General features: G+C 43.2%; 2 protein-coding genes across 23 annotated transcripts in view; one reads left to right on the top strand and one right to left on the bottom strand.

Annotated features, from left to right (window-relative positions):
• Window positions 1-18,014, top strand: part of grid1b (glutamate receptor, ionotropic, delta 1b) — a 493,010-nt gene extending 474,996 nt beyond the window's left edge. For 3 of the 4 annotated variants that reach the window (XM_023949511.2, XM_023949513.2, XM_078937683.1), the window contains 4 exons: window positions 212-378; window positions 3,487-3,727; window positions 5,481-5,619; window positions 16,299-18,014. In XM_023949511.2, the coding sequence (XP_023805279.1) occupies window positions 212-378; window positions 3,487-3,727; window positions 5,481-5,619; window positions 16,299-16,750 (999 nt within the window). In that variant the 3' untranslated portion in view covers window positions 16,751-18,014. The remainder of the gene's footprint in view (window positions 1-211; window positions 379-3,486; window positions 3,728-5,480; window positions 5,620-16,298) is intronic. The other variant, XM_023949512.2, reaches the window with a different exon arrangement.
• Window positions 18,015-18,559: 545 nt separating this feature from the next.
• Window positions 18,560-25,428, bottom strand: part of LOC105353814 (serine-rich coiled-coil domain-containing protein 2) — a 38,119-nt gene continuing 31,250 nt past the window's right edge. For 9 of the 19 annotated variants that reach the window (XR_013651584.1, XR_002289878.3, XR_013651585.1 and 6 more), the window contains 2 exons: window positions 22,920-22,992; window positions 18,560-19,398 (listed from right to left, as the gene is read on the bottom strand). Coding sequence is in view for 12 of the 19 variants with exons in the window: in XM_020702051.3 (XP_020557710.1) it covers window positions 19,370-19,398; window positions 22,920-22,992 (102 nt within the window). In the remaining 7 variants the exon portion in view is untranslated. Of the gene's footprint in view, window positions 22,993-25,428 lie in introns of all 19 variants that reach the window. The other 10 variants (XM_078937684.1, XM_078937687.1, XM_078937685.1 and 7 more) reach the window with 2 other exon arrangements.

Below are 25,428 nucleotides of genomic sequence, written 5' to 3'. Positions count from 1 at the left end.
TTACAGTTGTTTTCTTCTTTAGGGCCAAACCAACTTTTGTTGATGCACATGACTGTGTTTAAAAAAGAATTTGATGTGAGAAAAGTTCTTTTTTTTAATATGAGTCCAAGATGTTTTCATGCATTTTACCAAACTCGTTATATAAATCTCCACTTGTAATAATGTTTGTGGAAACATGGGCATTTGTTTACGGGTGTAACTGTGTTTGCAGGCCAAGAAGAGTCCATACGCCTTCCTGTGGGACATGGCGGTGCTGGAGTACACCGCTCTGACCGATGATGATTGCACCATCACTGTGTCGGGGAACAGCATGAGCAGCAAAGGCTACGGTATTGCCATGCAGCACGGAAGCCCCTACAGAGATCTCTTCTCCCAGAAGTAAGTCAGCCATCAACACAGAACGTTGTCTAAATTGATTGAGGCAACCTGAGCATGGCTTAAAGATGTACACAGCTGCCTCAAGGCCAGCTGCCATATTGGCTGGTGTGAGGAGAAGCTTCCTGTAGAGGGAAGGAGTAGTCAGTAAAAGCCTTTTTTTTTCACTGTTTCAAATTGTCAACACTAATGCTGTGTCATAATAGCTGCGTTTTTATCAACGTTTTCGAAAAACTTTATCGAAATTCTAGAAATGTAAAAATAAAAGCCCACAATTTCACAATACACTTTATATATGCAAATGAACACAAAGCAACTCACACAATAAGTCATTCAAAAACACAGATGTGAACAATACTTTGATTGACAGCAGAAACATTCAGGATTCTGTCATTCCGTGGCATGGAAGACACGGAGGATGTTTAGAGATCACGTTTATTGATTTTAAAAAGTTCTACAAAAGCTTCGTGAATCACGTCTCCTTTTCTGGGTCCATGAGATCATTCAGAGACTGTCTGGTCTCTCACTCTTTCTGCCACTACGTCCATGTCTCGTGACCCACATTAGTTAGAGGGGAAAAGTAGAGACAAGAATCAAGCTAGAGGATCTTTTTATTATTGTCTCGATGATAATGAGGTAAAACAGATAAAACCAGGGGCCGCCCGGCGTGGCAGCGCGGTCGCTCCAGCCCCAGGGGCCCTGCGTCAGGCTGGCTGCCTGTCCAGGCTGCATCCCTAAACTGCTTCTGATTCACAACAATTTGGATGAAGACATACTCAAAAATGAATGTTTGAGCTTAATTTTCTTCATATATGTTCTCCATCATCAGACAAATGGTACAAGGACATGATAAAACACCAAAACTCACTTTTCATCAGAGTGGGTCTTTACTTCAAAGCTCCCTGAAAGAGAGGGAAATGACTTTAGGGGGGGTTGGACATTTTGATCCAAATTCTTGACATTTTCTGAGGAACACCCATACCAAAAACAAAGGTGGAAAAGATACTTTTTAGAGAGAAAATGGTAACTTTTCAGTTTAAGGTCTTTCTAAATCCATCCATCTTCTCCAGCACATAATGAATCACAACAGAAGGGTTTTTGTGCAGGCTGGGGTTTTATTGTCTACTGTGCTGCTGCAGCCTAAAAAGGAGTTGGTAATGAAGGTGGCAGGCTGATTTTTTTCTTTCTTTTAAGAAATCTCATGAAAGTGAGGCATTTAAATGCAGCTCCCAACTGAGACAACAACTGCAGCACCCTTGTAAATAAAACCCAACAAGTGAGCATGATACAAGATGAAAGAGCTCCTCTCAGAGGAGAGGTGAGTGCAGAAGAGTTCCTGTAATGAGAAGCACCTCCTACAGGGGGCTCTCTCACCATTAAATCAATAACAATGCTTAGGTTAATTAAGTTCAGATGAAAAGAGCTGGCATTAAGCTTTGGTGTTGTGAAACAACCAGGATTATTCATGGTGGGAATGAAGACAGAGACCAATGTGAGGAAACCTCCAGATCAAGTCAGCAAGCAAATAATGGAGCTTGGTCTTTGCTCAAACCCAAATTGATCCCAGAGGGAGAAAATAAATCAATCATTCAGAAAATCTCTACACCATTACATCACGCCTTAGCTTCCCAAAATGTAAAAATGTTTTCATTCATCTCATATTGATCGGCTCCAACAAATAGAGCAGGCGTTATGACGTTTGCAAGGGATGGAGAACTACGCATAAACACTGTTGTTTTTGCTCGGATACTGTTAACAAACCTGTGATAGTGAACACTTCTCCTTTGCTGAGATAATCCCCACCTCACAGGTGGGCCATATCAAGATGCTGATTAGACAGACAGCATTGCACAAGTGTACCTAAGACTGGCCACAAGAAAAGGTCACTAATGTATTTTATTGGGGGTTATGGGGACTCCTCATGCAACACAACTCCTTTACACAGAGTTAATCAGGATGTTAAGTGGCCCATGGTGGAGGCGGGATTATAGTATGGGCAGGTGTGTCGGACACTGGTGCATTTTTTTGATGGCATTTTGAATGCTGGAGATACCGTTGTTGTGCTGAACATCCCAGAACATCACCTCATGCTGCAGCAGTTGCAAGAATCTGTACACAATTCCTGGAAGCTGAAAACATCCCAGTTCTTTATTTTAATTATTTAAAATTAGCAAATAAAACAACAATTTTGTCACAACTTCTATTCTTTAAGTCTAATCCCTGACTGGAATTTCTTGTCAGGCCTTTGGTTGTTCTCCCCTGGGGTTGTTATAGCTTAATTCTGCCACAAGATGCCCCTGTTCTTCAGTATTCTGGAGCGAGGGAAGCTACTGGAAGTGCTTATTTGGTCTTTAAAAATATGAAATGTACTACCGCTTCCTCGAGAGATGGCTATATTAAAGAGAGCAGGTTCCTTTTGGAGTATTAGAAGTATATTGATGCTCTTGATGGACAAATCATTCCAGCCACTACTGCACAGTTTAGCTTTGCTGTTGCCTGCATTTGACTTAAAGTCCACAACAATATGATGCAATTCTTCCATTTGGACAATGAAATGTATTCTAGATGTCAGTCAACTGGACACCTCTGTATACCTGATGTTATAAAGAGAGCAGCTAGTTACCTACCACTAACTTGGCTGCCATCATTTTCTGACTTGAGCAGACGGCATGGTCCATGATCATCAAGATGCAGTCTGGTGGGTGAGATTTGATGAGGTGAAAATGTGTGAGGGCCAGCCAATCGGTCTGCATTCGTTTTTGGGAAATGGATGAACTTCTGACCCATTTTGCGTGAATTGTTTTAAAAACCAAAATCAAGAAATTCCTTCATTTACTGTCCACCAGTAAAAAAGAAGTGCCTGTCACCATGAAGAAAAAACCCATCTCATAGCTCTAAAGGGGCAGATGCACTGTGGTCTGTTTTTGTAGAGAACTATGTTGTGTTTGGTTTTTGTTGTGGCTTCATACTGAGTCATTGACACAAGTAGTAACTAACATAGGTTTGAAGAATCACTTCCCTGGCACGTGCAGCGATCACACCAGATCTGCACTGCAGCAAAGACATGTAAACTGTGCTTTTGAATGATCCTCTCTCTCTGTATTGCTGTAGGATCTTAGAGCTGCAGGAGAAAGGGGACCTGGACATCATGAAGCAAAAATGGTGGCCCAGAACAGGTCGATGTGACCTCAGCAACCACGCCGCAACGCACCCTGATGGCCGCTCCCTCAAGTTGCACAGCTTTGCTGGCATCTTCTGCTTCCTGGCTGCTGGCCTGCTTCTAGCTTGCCTAGTGGCTGGCATGGAGGCGTGGTGGAACAGCAACCGCTGCCGGCAGGAGCAGCCCAAAGAGGTGACCAAGCATGGATGGGTTGGTGGGGGGAACACTCTGCCACACTGTACTTTAAGGATCCAGGTGCAGACCAGATACCTGATTCAGTGGACTAGGAACACCCAGCTCTAAAATATTTACCAAAAATCAGGAGACTAAAATCGTATCTGGCTACTGATTTTTTAGGTCCTTCCATTACTTATTTGATGTGTTTTTTCTCCACACCTATTTCCCTCACGATAATTAACACAACATTTGCAAGCTGGCCTGGAAAACAGCAGCTTCTCTCTTTGTTGACCCCCAAACACTTAACACGATCAGTCTGAGCAGGTCTGGATTTAAACTACCTTGGACTTGTGTTGCATATTTCACAGAAACAAATACTCCCCCCCAACTGAGAGCTTCATCCATTTATATATTGTAATGGACTCCTTCATCAGGAGTTTCAGACAGGCAGCCAGAGCATCGTTGTTAAAAACCTGGTTTTCATTTATGGCACTTGATCAGAAGAACAGCAGTTTTCCACGCTGTCTAGTGGTCTTTTTTTGGGTCAGATTGCCCCAATCATAATAAAAAAAAAATAAAAAAACAACAACACATAAACTAATGCTTTAGACACCTGGGTAGATCACCTGCACGTGATGTCATAGCGCCTGTGTTTGTTGTGTCCACTCGACTGTCGGCCTTTGAGCAGTTCCCTCTGGGGTCCGTCACAAAACAGAACTGACCTCTGACCTTAACTGAACTGACCTTACAGGGCCCCCACCCACCAACACTCAAACAGTGCAGAGCAGCAAAGCTGTGAGGAAGAGGAAGCTGTGTGCATCGAATGACTGGGTTACATATTATTAGGATGTTTTCTATTATATAGTATTGACAAAGTGCAAAACACATTCATATAAAACAATCCAATGAGTTTTGGTACCACTAATATTGCAATAGTATTGTCTTGCCCACAAGGATTGGGTGAGGATAACAGGGACTGACAGAGAAACAAACAGATCAGGAACATTCAGGCTTTGCTGGGATCTGGAATTCTGCTTCCTCATATTCTGGATTTTCTTGGGAAAAGTGTGCCAATTTTTTCCGTTATTCAATTAGCTTTAAATAAAAAAAGTACCTGTTCCAGCCTCACACTTTCAAAAGTAACGGATTGACACCTATATTTGACTGGAACACTGTAAAGACAAATAAAATGTGTAACCAAAGGCCCCATGGAAATTGGTAGAATGAGACACTTGAGAGTTTTTCTGTTTTGAAAACCAACAGCAATGCACGTATAAGGTTTGGTGGCTGCTTTTCTCCACCAGTGTCACTGATTTTACCCGTATCAAAAAATGGTGGACAACGACACAAGCGTTGCATCACTGCAAGGGGTCTATACGTCTAAGGGGACTATACCAGAGCAACTGGCATTATGACAAATAGAGTTGAAAGTAACACAAACTTACAGTTGTTTTGGAAAATTAGCCAGTATTCAGTTCAGTTCTGGAACAAACCAATGAACAATGAGTACATGTTGAACTCAAATCACAGTGAAACCAAAGTTAAAAAAAAAGAGGCTATGCTGTTTCTGTGGATCCATGAAGTAAAGTGTGAGTAGATGTTCCTGTTAAAATGATGTGTGTGTGCTGCAGGTCCTTTCTGTCGTTGTGTCACGTCTGACCACTGATTATATGTCAATGTGAACAGCCGTGTTCTCTTTCTCCCCTCATATTCTTTACATGTTTGTCTCATTTTTGATTTACACTTGACTGTCTATGATCTCGTGCAGGTCACTAAGGATTACAGACTGACAAGGGTTTCTGCTCCATTGACATATAATGAATTTACAACTGCTTCATCGGAGGGGAGAAGGGACATTTGGACAGACAGAGAGAAAGGCTGGGATGAAGCAGAAGCTATTGACACAGGTCAGAATAGAGCTCCTTCATGACATCCAACAAATTTAACATCTCCTTTCAGTCACCAGGGTCCTTTATTGTCTTTCAAAGTTTATTTCAGAAGTGTTTCTTATACAGATATAAACATAATTCTTGGTCTGTTCACCCTGGTAAAGAAAGAAAAACCAACTAAAATCCCTTCAAACTGATCAAAATTAACATTTTGATGTAAAATCATCCAATGAAATCAGCGACTGATTTGAATTTAAATCCTTCTTTACAACTGCCCTTACGAGTGGATACGGGCTGTCAGTGGGTGGCACGTACTAAGTCTTAGGATCTGCCAGCTGCACCCCTTTATGACCCTCCACGGGCCCAGACAACCCAAAAACTTACAGCACCTGTACGGGTCAACCGCCATGGGAGCATGTGACTAAGGCGTTAAAGAAGCCCGGACCAAAACAATCAAACCCTCAATGATAGAGTACTAGATGCCATACTAAAAAAACAACAGTATATAGTTTAAAAATCAAACGGGCAGTGAGACAGAGGGATGGAGCAGCCAGGGGCTACTTATTGCTTTCAACTGTCGTGTGTTTTTTGATTGCGATGTTTTAGAGTGTTTTTTTTTAGATAAAACCTTGTGCAGCTTCTGTAATTGTAAAGGAGGACTCTTTATCTGTCCACAAGTCTTTTGAACTCCCACAAACCCTTCCAGTCATCTCAGTTGCAGATTCAGCTCATTCAACAGATGTGGATTTAGAAATGAATACCTTTAAGCCACTAAGCATCATAGCCATAAATGTAACATTTCGTTACAGAATTCTTTGATAGAATAGCTGTGTTTCCCAGTAGGAACTATTCGTTGGTATGTTACATTTTGCACCTGTGAAGATAGGAACCTTTTCCTTAAAGGCATAAGTATAACGTCCATCTGTATTTGGTTTCCTTTCAACAGTGATGTTTTCCATGACTGTTTCCCATGGATTGCACTTTGGCTAAAACAGTGATGGATGATTTGATCTGACCTTGAAGTTGAACTTAATTGTCAGTCTTAATTTCCCAAAAATCTGTTCAGCTGTTCTCACGAGCACATCGATCAGCAATTTGTCTTAGCTAATTACATTTTTTTCATTTATGTTTAGATTTTTACCATGTCAGAGTAAAGTTATGGTAAAGGGTTTAACCTACAGTCCATCTATCCATAATGACAAAAGGTATGACAGGTAACCCAGATGAAATATGAAAGTCATGGACTGCTCTGTGAACCCATAGAGTGAAAACAATTATGTACATTTTTTTCTACAAGCATGCTGAAAAAAACGGGTCATAGCAAACACTTAAGAAACACATTTGATATGTAGGGGGAAGTAGGTAAGGCGCAGGCATGTTCTACGGACTATTCTTTTCCTTCATTTCCTAAATCACACTACGCAAGGGGCCCGTTAGAGCTGTTCAATTGATAAGTGTGCGCTCCTTGCATGTCTCTTCTGTGCAGCCTGACTGTTAGAAGTTAAAAAACTAGTCAGTCAATTTTGTAGTTTGTGTGGGCATCCTAAAGACACGTGCGTATCAAGTACCCACCCGCACAGGCCGCATTTGTGCACGGTGATTAGGGAGCCAGTGCGCACACCTTAGGAATGACTACATTGTGGCATTAGGGGACAATACGACACCACCACTCATTTGTTTTAAGTGTTTGCAACCTGGATTTTCCTTATAAATGCTTCACGATACACTAACCACACGCACAACAATGGTATGTCCCATTTTCATGATGTCACTCAAGATGCAGCCGCTCCTCTCCATGGCCCCTCCACATAGCTGCTGTATAGGTCAACCCCCCCCATACGGATGCATGTGACTAAGGACTGTACAAATAAATATTTTGAGTAGCTCCCCTACGGACAGTTATTAAATGTACAATATAAGATCATACGTGCTTGAAACGCTAAATAAACAGAGCGATCAGAGAAAATCAGACAACCAAAGTTTTGCTTATTACTTGGAATCTGTGCATTCTGGAGGAATGAAAAAGCAATTTAATTTGATTTTTAGCAGCAATTTAAAACTCTTTATACAATTTGTCTCACTGTTTTAGGAGCACCTTAGCATTCTAATCATAAACCAATCTTAAATTATACCAATGCTAAGTAACCCTTACTTTTAACAATTTCTTTTTTTCAGCCAGAGAACCACAATGGAGGGGTAAGAGAGCCCCCAACCGAGTAGCTGTGGTTAATGACCACTCCTAACTTTGAAAAGATGAACAGTCCTTTACAGGACACTTTTTAAAAAACCTTTAACATAAAAGAAAATTCAAAATAAAAAGTGGACAAATAATAGAATCTTTAATTTCATAAACACATTTTAGTCACATATTGTCTGACCTGGTTGTTCGCCTTAACTTGTTTCAATCACAGCAAATATCCCGAATGTTAGAAACTGTTTTTTTTTATTTGTGACAAACCAAAGAAAATAACTTTTTTTAAATTCTAAAGTATGCAAGAGAAAGGTAGTTTGCAATTTCTCGATGGGTGGAGTGTCCCTGCCCCAGGTGGAGGACCTTAACCCTTGTGCTATCCTAGCTTTAACATTGGGAGTTGGGTCATCTAGACCGGAGCGTGAGATTGACAGGCGGATCGAAGCAGCGTCTGTTTTTGTGCAGTCGCTGTACCGGTCCGTTGTGGTGAAGAGGGAGCTGAACCAAAAAGCAAAGCTCTCAATTTACCAGTCGATCTTCGTTCCAATACTCACCTATGGTCATGAGCTATGGGTCATGACCGAAAGAACGAGGTCCCGAATACAAGCGGCTGAAATGAGCTTCCTCCGTAGAGTGGGTGGGCGCTCCCTTAGAGATAGGGTGAGAATTTTTATAAAAAAAAAAATTTATAAGATGTTATCAGACATAGATGAAACCATTTACTTACCCATGACAAAATGGGAGTCTGAGCTATCATTGAATTCTAGTGATCAATTTTGGCTACAGATCTGTTTGAATGCCTTTAATATGACCAAAAGCCCTAATCTGCAACTTATTCAATACAAGATTCTCCACAGAACTCACTACACCGGACAGAGGTTATTTAAAATGGGTCTCAATCAGTCTGCTACATGCACACAGTGCATAGGTAACAACATAGACGACTATTTGCATGCCCTGTGGCTCTGTCCACCTGTCCAATCATTCTGGCGTAAGGTTTGTGAGGATTTATCAATCTGGTTTAATCATAAGATTCCTGCTTGCCCCAAATTCTGCTTATTAGGTGACCTGAATAACATCAACATGGAATCTAACAAGGCTTATATGGTTCTCACCGCTGTATGTATCGCAAAGAAAACTATCCTCCTAAACTGGAAATCTAAAAATAATCTTAGCATCAACCACTACAGAAACCTCATGTCAGAGCATATTAGTTTAGAGATAATGTCCTCCACAAAAAACCTGTCGGCTTCAGACTCTCCCTGGCTCCAGCTGGTTAGTCACATCACCTAGTGGGGGTGGGATGGTGATAGGTTGAGCCGGGTCCTGGCTGGTTGGGTGGGCCGGGGTGGGTTTGGGGGGGTGGGCTCTGCCGGGCCTGTCGTTCTCCCGGCTCGGGGCTCTGGTTGCCTGGGTGGGGTGGTGGTGGGGGCGCACACTCTGCCGGCAACTTGGCAGGGGTTCCTGGGCGGGTGCCTGCTGGGCGCAGGGTAGGCAGTGCGGCTGACCGGGAACGGCGGCCGGGTGCCGTGCTGGGTGGCTGGTCGCCGTGGCGGGGGCTGGGGGGGGGGCTTGGGGCTCTGGGGCCTGGGGTCGTCTGCCCGTGGCCGGTGTTTCGCCCGTGGCCGGTAGTTGGCGCGTGGCCTGGCCCCCCGGGGGTCGGCGCCGCAGTCACAGCAGGGGTTAATGGGTTCACTTGGGTGGGTTTATTTCATTATTATTATTATTATTATATTAATTATTTTATTATTATTATTATTATTATTATTATTATTATTATTATTTATTTATTTATTTGGGGGGGGGCTGGGGGGGCAGTGTGCTAGTCCTTAGGGGGGCCAGGGTATGAATGGTGGGGCTGGACCCCCTGCCCCCCCGTTCTGGCACCGGGACCCTTCCTTGCTGGCTGTCTCTCGGCGCCGCGAGGCTCTGGCCTCCAACTGCGGCTGGCTTGGCGTTTCTGGCTGCCCGGCCGCTCTGGGAGGGGGGGCGCCTACCGCGGCCGGCTGGGGGGCCGGTCGCTCGGGGGAGCCTTCTCCCCCGGTTGTGCCCATCCGCCCGCTCCTCCCCGCTCTCACCCAAACAAATATTGCACACAGGCACATAGGGCCCCGGGAACTGGATGGGAGGGGTATGCTGGCGGGGCTCACTGGGGATGCCCCTCTCTGGGTTCTCGTTGGCACCCGCCCTCCTCCCCGCTTTTTACTTGCATATTAGACACTCTGATTCATCTAGGGCCTTGTGGAGAGGGTCTGGTGGAGGGGGGCACGGTGAAACATCCGTGCTCACCTTTCGCTGGCCCCCCCACAATTTTAACTTCCTCTGTAGACACACACACTGCATGCTAGCAGCACACACACAGCAAATACACACCACTCACAGAGGGACTCCAGAGTGGGGGGCTTTGCGGCTTGGCAGCGGTGCATCCCCCCACACTGGTGACCTCCTATTTTACCTGCAGCACACACACAGCACTCCCACACCTCCATACATGGGTGGGGTCGGGGGGGGGGGCGGCCGGTCTTCACCCGCCTGGTCCTCTCAGGGCGGCCGGGCTTATGGGTGTCCTGTCGGCTGCGGGAAGGGTCGGGCATGCGGCGCTGGGGGTCGGCCGGCTGGGGGGGGGGGTTACTGCTTGGCGGCGGGGGTAGGGAGGGTAACCAGATGATTGTGAGTATGTGTGTGTGAGTGCATGGGTAGGACCGACCTGGGGGCTGGCTCGCTGGGACCCTCTGGGGCTTTCCCTCCCCATCACAGAGAGGGGAGGGCACTGAGAGGGTTGGGGAGGGGGGGGTCAGATATTATGGCGGGGGGGGTGGTAGTGCGTAGGGTTTTAGGGGGGTGGCTGTGGCTGTGGGTGCGTGGCGATCCCTGGGTTGCTAGGGTCGCGTGCCTGGGCTGGCTTGCGGGGACGGGGCGCCGGTCGGGTGGTGGCCGGCTCTTGGGTTCCGGGGGCCCTGGCTTCGTCCCTGGCCTTTGTCTCGGTGTCCGGCGCCCGGTGGCCCCCATGGCTGCCGCCTGGTACGGCTAAGCGCTCCTGTCTTGTGGCCTGGGGGCCGGACACTGGGTTCGCTTGTGCCTCTGGTCATTGGGGGGGCCCCTGTAGGGGGGCCCTCTCTGTGCCTGGCTGGTGGGGTGGGCGGTCCCCTCCTCCTCCCCTGCCGGGCTGCCTGGGTCCGGATGCTGGGGGGGCTTCTGGCCTGGGGGGCTCTCCTCCCCTCTCCTGGTCTGGCTGGTCTGGCTGGGTAGGATCTGGCTCCCTTTATGAACACACGGTTCACGTCGGCAGCATGCATGTATCTCCACCCCCACGTGCACACTCCACACTGCTCCCTGTCTGCTTCATCCCTCCTCCTTACCTACAGTGTATTGATGGACAGTTTTTTTTTCGCTCATCTTAGTGTCAGATTTTCACCTTTGATGTAACATTCGTCTTTCCAGCAGATCTGGTATAATTGTTACAGCTTAAATTAATAACTTAGTCAAATCAGTGCTTGTATCCCCCACCTTTTCACCTTTCTTCCTTTTACTCTCTTCCACCCTCCCCTCACATTCTTCCCCTCTCCCTCCCCACACACACTAAATGTAACAAATAAATAAAAAATAATACGACAAAAAGGGGTTTATACAAATCTACACTCTAGTTTCTTGAAGCTATATAACCTCTTTTTGTGATAGTAAAACCTGTCCAACACAAAAAGCCTTCAGCTCTAATCTGTTTGCTCAGCTGTTGGACAGAACAAGTTAAAAAAAAAAAAAAAAAAAAAAAGAGATAGGGTGAGAAGCTCGGAGTAGAACCGCTTCTCCTCCACATCCAAAGGAGCCAGTTGAGGTGGCTCGGGCATCTAGTCCGGATGCCCCCTGGACGCCTCCCTGGAGAGGTGTTCCGGGCATGTCCCACTGGGCAGAGGCCCCGGGGAAGACCCAGGACACGCTAAAGAGACTACGTCTCTCGGCTGGCCTGGGAACGCCTTGGGGTCCCGCCAGAGGAGCTGGAGGAAGTGGGTGGGGCGAGGGAAGTCTCTCCTTCTCTGTTTAGACTGCTGCCCCCGCGACCCGGTCCTGGATAAGTAGAGAAAGATGGATGGATGGTATGCAAGCGTGATTTATCCTGAGGTTTGACTGAATTTAGGATGCACTGTAAGGTTAAGGGGCTTGTCAACACAAAAATTGTTGAAGATGTTGAATACACTTTAATTTAACATAAAAAAACAACAAATACCCAAAGGGAAAATAGAAGTAGTAGTAATTCATTTTCTGACATCCGTCTGTCATTGTAAATTATTGCAGCTGTGGCCAAGAAAGATCTACTGTCATGGGAGATGGGTTATTAAAACGTTAAAAATGATCCTAAAAAATAATAAAAAAAAAATAACAAAAACAATCATTTTAAATGAAATGTTGCACATCTTAAATGAGGTATTTTAGGTATTTTTTACATATACGTTGTTTTGGTCCTTTCATGTGTAATGCTCTTCCTGGCCCATACGGGCTGTCTGCGGGCGGAAAATGGGCAAGTCTCACACACACACATATACATACACACACACGTACTCACTCGCTGTGATAAAAGACAAAAAGATGCAATGATGAAACCTGGCTTTGTACTGAGGTTGGGGAAATATCCACATCAGTGACACCCCACCCAGGTTCACAGAGTCCAGTGACACTGGACCCCCCCAGATCTAGACAAAGAGCTGGACCTGAGAGATCCCATCGCGGCGACCCCCCCATCACTGAGGAGGGTCCATCACCAATGTGGAGGATCCCTCAGAGGAATTACAGCTAAAATGTAAACGGAGTAAAATAAAAGATAAAATAAATGTAAAAAGAAAATAGGTACATAAATTAACCTTAGTAGACATATAAATGGTTAAAGTGACTAAATACATTAAAATGAATAAATAGATTGATAGACTGATAAACGTCATCAATGCGTGCAACTTACATTATTCTTACAAATACTTTCAAAATACACTTACCACATGCACAACAATGGTACTTTCCATTTACAACCACATCCCTGAAGTTGGCCGCATGAACCTCAGCACTGAACGTTCCTGCATTTTCCTCAAGTCTGAGTTCAAAAGGTTCTTGACTGTTTACAGAGACTCGAAAAGTTTTGTAGAAAATTCAGCCAAAACATCATTCTGTAATTTTTTTTTTTAAAATGCCAGAAAACTGAGTTAGTTTGGATATTGTGTATAAGGTTTGATATAAACCTTTTCTTGCTTTGCTATACCGCCAGCTGTGTAGTGATGCAAAACTGTTTTTGAAAACAGGATTTTTTTTGTTCTAGTTGTGTCCCGATTGAAGATGCTGGTACATCAAAGTTTTAGTTATTAAACCACAAAATAAGAGAATTTTTTCAGACTTTTATAAATGTTTTAGCACCCTAACAACAATTTAGGAATAAGCAGAAGGGTGCAAAACAGACAAAAAAAAAGTAAATACCCGTAAATCAATACATGTAAACAGTGTTTCCATTTGAGTGCTTTTATAAATCACCATATTTCCTTCTTATATATTATTCTAACCACAATAATATGAAGTTGATGTCTTATTTCAATATTTCTCCCAAAAAAGATTAGTGTTCCAGAACAGGAGCCCCGACCAGAGAAATGAGAAATCATACATTTAACTTTGATGAGCAACAAAGAACACTTCATGCAGTAGAGTAAGGAGTAAAAGTGAAGTTATTAGATGGCCTAGCTAACTTAAAATATTAAATGTTCAATGTCACTGATTATTGGAAACTAGGGCTGTTTTTTATTGCTTATTGAATCATGTGCATCTCCTTAATAACTTGACAACACTCGGTGCGGTTTCTGCATGCAACAAAACCCTTTTTGGTCATTAACACAGAACAAGGGCTGCACTTCTTCAGGGGCACCGCTTCATGAATTATGAAACAGCTTCAGGAAATTGTCCTTAATCTCCAAAAATTTGACTTAACATATATGAACTTTTTGACTTGCAGGGTGAGATTTTCTTAATGAAACATTACATATAAACTTTGACTGTCTGCCAAGGTACACATGTGATCTTATAAGTTTAGTTAGACACTCAGAAAACATACGTGAAAATGGAGGGAGGAAGAGCGGCCTACTTTGTGTCCCAACCATGCTCAGTGTGTTTGTACTACTTTGTCTGTGAAGGGCAGGGTACCGAGCAGGGAAATGGGTTTAAAATTGCAGGTATATTACCTAAAATACAGTATTTAGCAAACAACAGGCCCCTCAGCTTTTTACACAGTTACAGATGCAGCGCACAGTCGTTTTAACTCTAGATGTGTAACGTGTGTGTTTGGGTACCACTGCATACCTGTGGGTGTACATGGGTGTATATGTACAGGGGTATTATATGTCTATCCCTTGTGCTATAGATGACCCCCCCCTTCCATTGAGGTGTTCTCCCTACCATGACAAAGGTGGATAAAGGTGGAAAGATTTCATGTAATCCATGGACACCAGTGAAGATCACAAATCATTGAAGAAAAAAGGTTCAGAGCACTGTCTAGTGGGTCTAGATGACCCAACTCCCAATGGTAAAGTGCCTAGGATAGCGCAAGGGATAAAGGTGTGCCTGATCATAAAAGAAAAAAGGTTCAGAGCTCACTTGATGTGCAGCTCATGCCTGGCTTTGTCCATTACCTTTACACCCCACAGATGTGGATGGTTATTCATTAAAGACCCACTCCGATCATCCTTGAGCTCTCTTCAAAGGGTTCACAGTGGTTTATTACTAATGATTGTCATTTTCACCCCAAATATTGAAAAAAACTGTCATCTTCTGCAGAGCAGCAGTAGTTCAAACATTCACCTTCCTGCCTTCCTGTTGCTGACAGCTGTCTGTTTACACACTTACTAGCTTACAGCCCTTCAAACCCCCGACCTAACAGCAGTGGTGCAACAATAATGAGCAGCATCGGCCGTACAGTTCTGATCCAGGTTCCAGCTCAGACAAGGAAAACAAAGACGTTCATGGATCTAAGTGGTGGCTGCATCAGAATGGAGCGGAGCAGGGAGTTTGTGGCTCCCCCATTGCATTTTCTACGTCACAAATATGGTCTGAGCTGCACGGTGGTGCAGTGGTTAGTGCCTTTGCCTTATAGCCAGAAGGCCCTGATTCAGGACTCAGGAATCTTCATTGTCATTTTATCACAGTGATAAAACAAAATTAGGTTATCTGGTCCCGGGCCAGCCGTTTACAGTGAGAAGACACGAATAAGTAACTATCAATGGTATGTGGTATGGTATGGTTCCTATTGAGTATTGCACAGTGGAGAATATGTTACAAAATTGCCCAGTGGAGAGTATATTATAGTATTGCACAGTCCTGCGATATTGCACTTTAGATTTAGCAAATTGTCCATGGGACTGGGGGTTACAGATTCAAATCCCAGCTGGGACCTCTATATGTGAAGTTTGCATGTTCTCCTCGTGCATGCGTAAGTTTTCTCTGGGCAGTCCGGTATCCTCCCAAAGAACAAAAAAAAGTGCTTCATAGGTTGGTTGACTACTCTAGACTACTTGACTACTAAATTGTCCCTAGGTGTGAATGTGTGGCTCTGCGATGGACTGGCGACTGGTTTAAGGTGTACCTCGCCATTCTCCATCAGTATCCAGGTTAGGTTCTAGCAGCTCTGTGACCTCGAAAGGAATATAACATGTTTAGGAAATGGATGGATGGACAAATGACAATCTTTTTCAAACACAATTTTTCATTCGCTCCTGATTCACTATGATTTAAATAAAGAAATACTCAGAAATGCAATTGTAACCCTTGTGCTATCTTAGATGACCCCCCCCCTCCATTGACGTGTTCTCCCCACCATGACAAAGGTGGATAAAGGTGGAAAAATTTCATGTAATCCATGGACACCAGTGAAGATCACAAATCATTGAAGAAAAAAGGTTCAGAGCACTGTCTAGTGGGTCTAGATGACCCAACTCCCAACGTTAAAGTCCCTAGGATAGCACAAGGGTTAAGCTGAATTGTCTTTATAAATGTCCATCAAAAAAATGCTACAAAACATGTAAAAAAAAATGTGCATCAGAGTGGTTCTTTAAGTCTTTCCAAGTATGCACTGCTGCATTCTGAAGAGGTGCAGCATTAGCCGACATTTGCATGACTTGTTCTATAAATTGAGCTGTTCTGACAGAATCTAGCAAAGGGAAAACCACTAGTAGTCGTCTCTGTGGCGGAATAAAAGTAGTAAAATAAAAAATCTGTTCAGGATGTTGATTTTTGTGTTCAATGGTTTTCCAAACAAAATTGGTGGCAGCTGTTTAGGAACCCACAGCTACGTTTGGGCTGTTGTACTGCACATGTCAAATGTGTCTGTTTGATGTCAATGTGCACTCAGGGATTGGTTATCATGAATTATGAATTGGTAATCCTGAATGTGGTCTCAGTGCAAACCAACCTGTCACCAATTTAAGTTTCTGTGTCCCTCCTTCCCTTTCTTCCTCACTCCCCCACCTCCCCGACCCCCATTCCTTAGGACAAAGAGGTGAACCTGGAGCAGGTGCACCGTCGAATGAACAATCTTTTGGACGAGGACTTGGTCCACAAGCAGATCCCCGGCCCCTCTATCGAGATCTCTGTGCTGGACATCAACAGCCAGGCTGCTCTGGTCCAGGGTCCAGAGTCCATGCGGGACTACCCTCCCTCGGGCCTCGCTGTGAATACATTCCTTCCCGAGGAGAGTGCTCCACCACCTCTTCCCCACCCTCATCATGGGGGGACCCTAGGCAGGATGCTGCCCCTGTCCCAGGGCCTTGGCAGCACCACACTGCCCCCCCACCACCCACTCAGCAGCACCAGCCTCAGCGGCAGCCTGCAGTGCAAACACAGGGCCCCCAACGGGGGGCTATTCCGGCAGAGCCCTGGCAAGACACCCATGCCAATGTCCTACCAGCCAGTCTCTGCAGGACACATACCCGAAGCCATTGATGCAAGCCACAGTACATCCATATAGAGGGGGGGGCTGCAATCTGGATTTGGATCCAGGTTCGGATGGGACTTTTGTCACGGAGTCAAAACACAACTGTACAAAGTACAATTTTTTACCATCGACTCTGAAGAGATGTCAAAAGATGGGGGCTGGGGTACTTTTTTTTTTCCTGTACACAAGTGTAAATAATAAAATAATTCAGTGAGGTTAAAGTGTATTTTGAATATTCTCAATTTTGAAGTTGACTTAAAAAAACAAAAGAATAAAAAATCTCTAGTTATACTTAAACTCTGAAATGTTCTGACGAGGTCGGTGGATTTGTAAATTTGGTTCCGTTAAAACACTGACACGGATCCATTGTGATTATTTTCTAAGTCTCCAATTAAAGGTTGTCCACAACTCCTTATGTAAACAAATAAACAAATACCCATGATACACCACTGTAGGGACATTTTTGTCAAACACCTAATGTTATGCACCTCTGTACCATTCTTGTATCCAGTATATTCTTCTCATTGGTCAGAAAATATTTACCCTTTTCTTTGTTTTGTATAAAATATAAAATAGACATGCCTTCTCTAACTGAAGTTTGGTTTTTATCCCGGCTCGAATGTTTCTGCTTTGTGTTTGGCCTCCTTTAACCCTTGTGCTATCTTAGATGACCCCCCCCCCCCCCCCCTTCCATTGAGGTGTTCTCCCTACCATGACAAAGGTGGATAAAGGTGGAAAGATTTCATGTAATCCATGGACACCAGTGAAGTTCAGAGCACTGTCTAGTGGGTCTAGATGACCCACCTCCCAATGTTAAAGTGCCTAGGATAGCACAAGGGTTACAGGAGCCCTGCCGGAGTCCAACATACAATGAGAGCAGCTCCAACTTCCAGCCAGCTTTGCAAGCCAAGCTCCGGCTCATGTCATAACAGTCCTAAGTAAGGCTCTCTGGACCCCATCCTCATTCAGCCCACTCCATGGGCGCCTTATCCAACTCCACAAAACACATGGACTGGACTCGCAAACGCTCCCAAGCCCTCTAGCAACTTATCCCTTGTGCAATCCTAGGCACTTTACAGAGACTGTAGAATGTGACAGACATAACTGATGTCTGCTTTTTGGCTTGTAATACTGGATAGAAATTGTCTCTATAATTTTTGTTACCAGCTTTCCTAAATAATTGTTGTGATCAGCAGAGAGGAGGTCTTCTGATTTATAGTACCTACCTTTTGTCAAAAACAGCCATTAAAATCTTCTTTTATATTGTCCGAATCACACATGATGCAGCATTCTGTCTTTTTGCATCCAGTCCTCCTAGTTAGCATCTTTTCTAAACAGACGGATTTCTGTGCAACGTGCTCCTATGCTGCTCCACCTTTGTCTTAGAGAGGATCAGTGATGGCAATCCAAGACATCAGGGGCCATTGAGAGGGAATCCGCCTCCCAACCTCAGTTATTGTAGATTTCACATTTGCCACTAACCTTGACGATAATATTAACCATTTAATACTGGTGCCTAAAATCAACCATACAAACAAGAACGTAACCCTTGTGTTATCCTAGGCACTTTAATCTTGGGAGTTGGGTCATCTAGACCCACTAGACAGTGCTCTGAACCTTTCTTATTCAATGATTTGTGATCTTCACTGGTGTCCATGGATTACATGAAATCTTTCCACCTTTATCCACCTTTGTCATGGTAGAGAGAACACCTCAATGGAAGGGTGGGGGGGGGGGGGTCATCTAAGATAGCACCAGGGTTAATGAACCACAATTGAAAACTTTGACTCACAGCTGAAGTTGAAGCACTGACACAATTTTTCATATATTTTTATTGGTCAGACCCATCTCAGTCAACTGCAAACCAGAACCAGAAACATTAATGAACAGCTTCAATGAATTCTTACAGTGAAAAATCTGACTAAAATCCAGCCAAACTCCTCTACAGCTAACCAAAGCTGGTTTCCCATTTTAGTCATACTATTAAAAAAAGAATAATTTAATAAGGGTTAATAATATTATCTGTGTATTGACCCTTAAATGGGAATGGATGGCCCCTCCCAACATGAACCCAGCAGGTGCTTCTGTTTGGGGCTTTAAAGTGCATTTTAAAAGAGATCATCATTAAGACAAAGAAACGAAACATAATAGATGAGCAATTAATATTGCTATCAATTTACACAGTCAGATCTCACTGACTCACTGTAATGACAGTAGTTTATCATAAATAAGAATTAATACAGCAGCATAAACAGTTTTTTATATTGCACAAAAATTACACATAAAATCAAGTTCAAAAAGCAGACAGGAAATGCTTGATGCTTGTACTTAAGTTTTCAAACTAAAAGTCTTTTTACAACCAAAGATGTCGGAATCTTAAAAAAATGACATGACAGTAAATCTAAATTCTAACACAAACGAATTAAATAAAATCATAACTCAGACTACAAGTAATATTCATTCTTTTCCTCTCTGTCTTCATTCAAATGTGAATTCAGACTTTTTTCCCACTCAGAGCACTGAAATCCAGACCCTAACCCAGGTAAAAGTCCTCCACTCCTGCATTTGTGTGCCCCTCCTATTCAGTTTCCATGGCCACACCTGGAGGTCACCAGCTTGTAGCCAGATCACACGTGATCCACTGGGTAGATTCTGTCTGTGTTTCAAATACAGATGGGAATTGTCAGTCTGTGTTTCAGAGACTATAACCTTAAGTCTGCAACACTGACAAAAAGCTTCATGTGAAACATTCTTGGACTGAAATATTTAATAAAAAAGGTGGAGAAGTGATTACTGAGAATTTTCATAGTTTAAAAAAAAAACAATGTACTGTCATCTCAAGAATTTTAGATTTATTGGCAACAAATACTCTTCTGTTTGTCATTAAGTGACAAAAGCAGGTTTTGCTGCAGAATTAAAGCACTAATTAGCTTTTCAAACGTGATGTTTGATTTTCAGTCTTGAACCTACTGAGAACAGAAACAGCTGCTGTTGTTTAGTCTACATTTCATAATAAGCATATTTTCAAGAATTCAGACGCTTTTCTCTTAAAACAACGTTTGATGTTTTGAGTTTGTATTAAGCATGAAATAATCATGTAAGCAAAGGTGTGACTGCACATTCTTCATTGCCTTTAACGCTTCAGTGACTGAGTTTGTTGTAAATGTCATTCCATACACATATACATATTACAGTAGCTGCTGTGAGAATTTGAGTGTTTCAAATGATATGAGACAAATGGAATCAAAGTCTGTAGATTATTTTTTTTTTATTATTAAACTGAAAGCAAATCTAGTTTGAAAAGGTTTTATAATTGTGGACTTTTAGTAGCACTGAGAAATGCAAATCTTTCTTGCATATTTCACAGACTCTCCAGCAGAGATTTTAATGGAGGTTAACCCTTGCGCTATCCTAGGCACTTTAACATTGGGAGTTGGGTCATTTAGACCCACTAGACAGTGCTCTGAACCTTTTGTCTTCAATGATTTGTGATCTTCACTGGTGTCCATGGATTACATGAAATCTTTCCACCTTTATCCACCTTTGTCATGGTAGGGAGAACACCTCAATGGAAGGGGGGGGTCATCTGGACCCCATAGGATAGCACAAGGGTTAATGAACCAAAGTTTTTAAAGAATTATTCCCTCTGAGCTTTCATTACTGATGCATTACTTTTTAAATTTACCGTTGGTAACTGTGACAGGCTTTTGGCAGTCTGAAAACCACAGCCTCAATCAGCTCTTCGGCACAAACTACAGAAATAAAAAAAAATAAAAAATAATTGACAGTTTAATTATGGGTCAAATTCTTCTCTGCATTAGACCCATCCCTTGGGGAAGCGGTGAGCTGCAGCCACACTGCGCTCAGGAGGCAGTAGCATTGAGGGTATTGCCCAAGTGCCCTCACTGGGTGATGTTAATTGCTCGCCATTGATATGGTAATTGCCCCATTACCATTGTTTATTCCCCTTCGGGAATCGAACCCTGGATTCCTGCTATACAGCGTTGAGAAATGTTAATATGAAAAACATCTTTTCAGATGAACCACAAGTTTAGATCCTCAGCTTGTTTTTCAGTATTTTTTATACACTAAAAAAATACTTTTATGTGAATATTAGTCCTTTCTGAACTCAGGAACAAAGGCTAAGTTCACACTGCAGGCTGAAACGACCCTATTTTTGCCCCTATGCAACCCAAATCCGATCTTTTCATGACAGTCTGAACAACACAGATCCGATCTTTTCAATTGCGATCCAGGCCACTTGGGTATGCCGCCTGATTCCGAAACGTATCCGATCTTTTCAATTGCAACCGCCGTCTGACTGGCCAGGCGGCTTGATTCCGAACCATACGTCATTGATACGCAACAAACGTCATAATTTTGCGTTGAAGTAGGCGGAATCGAGAACATAAACGTCAACCATGGCGGACGATGCTGCAGAGACCAGTCAGTGGAAGGGAAGCGAGGTCACCCATTGGATTCATATTTGGGGTGACCGCTCTATTCAGGCTAAACTCAAAGGATCTTATTGCAACTGGGCGGTTTTTGAAAATATTTCCAGCTAAATGGCCGAGCCTAATGTTGAACCTTTCCCGCCATGACTTTTTTCTTTTTTCTTTCTCCCCTTTCCGACCGTGATCAGAAGTGCGGGGGACCCAAGGTGGATCCTCCTCCTCCCTGTTCTGACCCTTAGATTCTCCAGAGTGGGTTAATAATGAGTCCATAGCTGGGGGAAACTTTCTTCTATTACCGTTCTCCTTCCACCGTAACACACAACATGAATGCGCGCCCTCACTACCCCCCTGTCACTCCCTCCTACGCTGCACGCGCTCTTCTCCTGTCTCTACGGCGCAAGTGGCCCCAGCACATACACCTCCTCATTCCACAACAGTGGGTCCGGACGATCCCGACTCCATCGCCTTCTTAAAATGAGAAGATTGTAATTGTGCTGCTCCTTCGTGAAAATAAATTTAATATTGCAAAAAGAGCTCCACTGTTGACAACACTGTTGTTGGCATCCATTGTTCCCATTGGCTCTGCGAACAACGAGTAACGTCGTTCACTGTTGAGTACTCTTCTGCACATGGGGGTCAGTTTTGGGTCGTCTCACGGTCACACTGGAGACCACAAAAGTTCAGATTTACTTGGAAATGTGAACGGTATTGCAAAAAAAAAAAAAAAAAAAAAAAAAAAAAAAAAAAAAAAAATCGGATTTTTTCAAAAAATCCAAATTGAGCATTAAGGCTTGCAGTGTGAACGATGATATACTGTGTCGTACCACATAGACTGGAACAAACTTTCTATATTTTAAATTGTTGACTAAAAAAAGCGTGTAAAGGAACATAGAATTTGGTATCTGTGTTTAGAAACTCAAAGGATGAAGTTAGGCCCAACCAAGATCTGAGTAGGAGAGAATCTCTGCCACTTTAGATGATAAAGCTAAAGCTGTTTGCAAGTGTTTTGGTAAATGCAGTGGAAAGCAAATTGAAAAGCTGAAAGATTTCTCAGTCTTAGCCTTTGCGATTTGGATCATTTTCTTCTTCAGAACATCAGCTGCAGATGCCAATAATTACAATGAACTTGTCTGTCATTCTAGGAAACATTTTAAATAAACCAAAAAGTTAAGAACTGCAGTGTCACTAACAGCAAGAAGAAGCGTGGGAGGACACGGCTGATGGTACAAAGCAAAGAAGATCTTCCAATCAGAAGGCACAGATCCCCGCTTTCTTTCTTGCAGTTTGTTTTTCTGCACTTTTTTTTCTAGCTTGGATATGAAGTGATCAAAATGATGTTTCCCTCATCTTCATTGACGTGAAGAACCAGGAGGTAAGCTGGAGGGAGAAGCGTGAACAGTTGTTTGCTGGCTCCTCTGTGGCTCTTTGGTTTGGGGGGGTGGGATGGATGAACAGGAGGTGGAAGCCATTGCTTTGACCTTTGCCCTTGAAATGTTTTTATGGGGGTCCAACGGCGGCTTGGAGACCCTGGATTTAGGGGAGGTGTCGGACGGGAGGAGTTGGAACTTGGAGGGCTGTGGTGATAACAGGACTTTGCTGGAAGTTCCACCCGACGGCTCCGTCTTGCGTATTTTTCGGTTATGTCCTTCTCTCTGGCTTATTTGGTTGGTATAAGGGGAGAGGAGGAGTTTGTCTGATGGGGGAGACGGCTGGGTGGGGTTACCTGGACTGGGAGCATGGGTTGGTGAAGTCAGTGGTTTCTGGGCGTTGAAGCTGGAGAAGTCAAGTATTGGAGACTGTAACAACAAAACAAACCTCTTTCAATGTGCAGCAGAAACAAAAATGACTCTTTAGGAACATCTGAGACAAACATGCTAGGAAGACAAATGACAAAGAATCAGGATTTAGATGAATCTGAGGTTTTGAAAAGTAATTAATGGGATGGAGAGAGGATGAAAGGGGATAGAATGCTATTTTTCCAGCAATAAGGCACTTTGGATTATAGGGCGCATTGAGCAAAACATCATATAAAGTGACTTGACTACACTACCCAGAATGCCTACAGAGGCCTACAAGCAGACGGTTGGTCACAAAGGTTGATGCAAACATTTTTTTTAGCAAACTGTGCTGTTCTACATGTTTGCCTTTTTCAATTAATTCCCAAAAATGTTTAGAAATGTTCAGTTGCAACAAAGTACAAAACAAAAAACACACTTTTTCAGTTGTTGAAAAAAAGTATGCATCCACCCGCGAGGCTCCTGATGGCGCCAGCTGCAATGCTCTGACAATCCGACAAGCAGTTTTACTTTGTGCTTTAAGTCGTAATAATACATTTGGGAAAATGATTTGGCGCAGAAAATCAGTTTTAAGACAGTAAACACAACCAAAATTCATACATAAAGCAAACCAGATGAAAAGGTTTTTGAGAAAATTAAAGCTTTTTACCTGCGCCTCACTGTTCAAATAATAAGGTGGTCATTTTAGACTCTGATCTGGGAGTCTGTGTGACGCTGCTTTGACAGATGAAATACTGTTATGAATGTGCATGTTTCTTGTTGTTCCTCTGCTTCATTTGTTTCATTCCTCAAAAGGAACCAGGAAGCACCAAATGTTGCTGTTCCACCAATCACCACTAGGAGCAGGTTGGTAAAGGGAGCAATTCGCCATTGACTCCAATATTATGACCAATTTTATAACCAAAAGAAAAAAACAGTCTGGTGTCAAACTGAAAGAGCAGGCCAACATTTTGAAACATCACACAAGTGGAGGGCTGGATATGATGTTCTGATATGACTATGTAGATCAGGGGTCTCAAACTCAATTTACCTGGGGGCCACTGAAGGCAGGGCCGTAACTTCAACGCACCCACGCAACTAGTCAGTGTCTGAGAGCCAATAAATTTGTATGGAACATATACTATACTAATACTATACTCTATTATTAACTGTTTTCTGCACAAAATTTACTTATAAAACTCTCATTCAAATAAAATACGTAAATAAAAAAATCAAGAAGTAAATAAATCAGTAATACATTTCTGTTTATTTAGTCTTCTATATCTACTGTTTTCTAATTTAAACGTCCCTATTAACACAGTTTAGTTAACACTGTTGAATTATAACTATTAAACACTAAAGAAGACTCCAATTCTACAGTTCTGTAACCTCCATCGATGGTTCTGAACACGGCTTCTCTTGTCTTCTTACTGCTGGACACTTGGCAGCACTTCCTCCCAAACAGCTGAGACCCTCAGTGTGGATGAAGATGATTTTCAGGAAATCTGGACTGGACTTGCACTTATTGAAATTGGGGGTGGAAAAGTCAGAGAGGATGTGCTCTCAATTCTGAGTCCGTGTTGAATGTTTTTTTAAAAGTTTACTCTTTAAACCACAAATCAGTAAAGGAGAAACAAAGTTCAGTAACCATTTTTGGATTTTCTATCTTATGACTTTTTGCACATTTGAACCCTGGTCACACGTTATTGTAGAGCAGCCGGTCAGACACTCCTATATTTTTATAAAAAACGGATGGACATTCATGTTGGCGACACCAAATATGTGCAGCCAAGATGCACAATAAGCATGTTTGAGATCACCCAGCTGGACGGAACGCTGCGCAGATCACCTGGTGTGAGACGGATGTTTTTGCTTTTGCTCCAACATCACCTGTCAATCATCACAAAAGTATCACCAGAAAGGGGCGGGAGCAAGACCCCAACCTGTGCAAACGCAGATGGAAATGTAATACTGCACTGACTGCAAGCCGCCAATTGAATACAAAACAGTGCATTGTGGGAAATGTGTCCTGACGGTTTTTGTAGTTGAGTGATCAATTAAAATAATTTAAAATACCTATTGATTAAAAAAAGGCTACATACATTACACAACATTAAAATAAATATAAAAGATATAATAACACAGATCATCCTGGGGGGGAGAGGCAGATTAAAACTAAATTGAATGTTAAGGACAACTCCAACTTCCTGTTCTCCTTCAGTCTCGCTGCAGATTCGCCTTCACCCCCGCCCCCCCCCGCGCCTGGTCTCCCAAACATACAGGCGCGTCGCTGGTTCATCTCAAACTCGTCTACTGTTGCATTTTCACATGTCACACGTATTTTCAGTGTGTCTAAGACTAAATCATGTTGTTTTCTCGCACGTGTTTAATTTTAGAGACCCGTTAGGTGTCACGCGTGTAGCTGTGGGACATTTTTCTGCGACCCGACTCTCCTGT

Source organism: Oryzias latipes, chromosome 19 (assembly GCF_053564925.1).
Source record: "Oryzias latipes strain Hd-rR chromosome 19, Olatipes_Hd-rR_3.1".
In the NCBI taxonomy this organism is placed as follows: Eukaryota; Metazoa; Chordata; class Actinopteri; order Beloniformes; family Adrianichthyidae; genus Oryzias; species Oryzias latipes.
The sequence above is the reverse complement of the archived record's forward strand: the minus strand, read 5'-3'. Positions and strand labels throughout refer to the sequence as shown.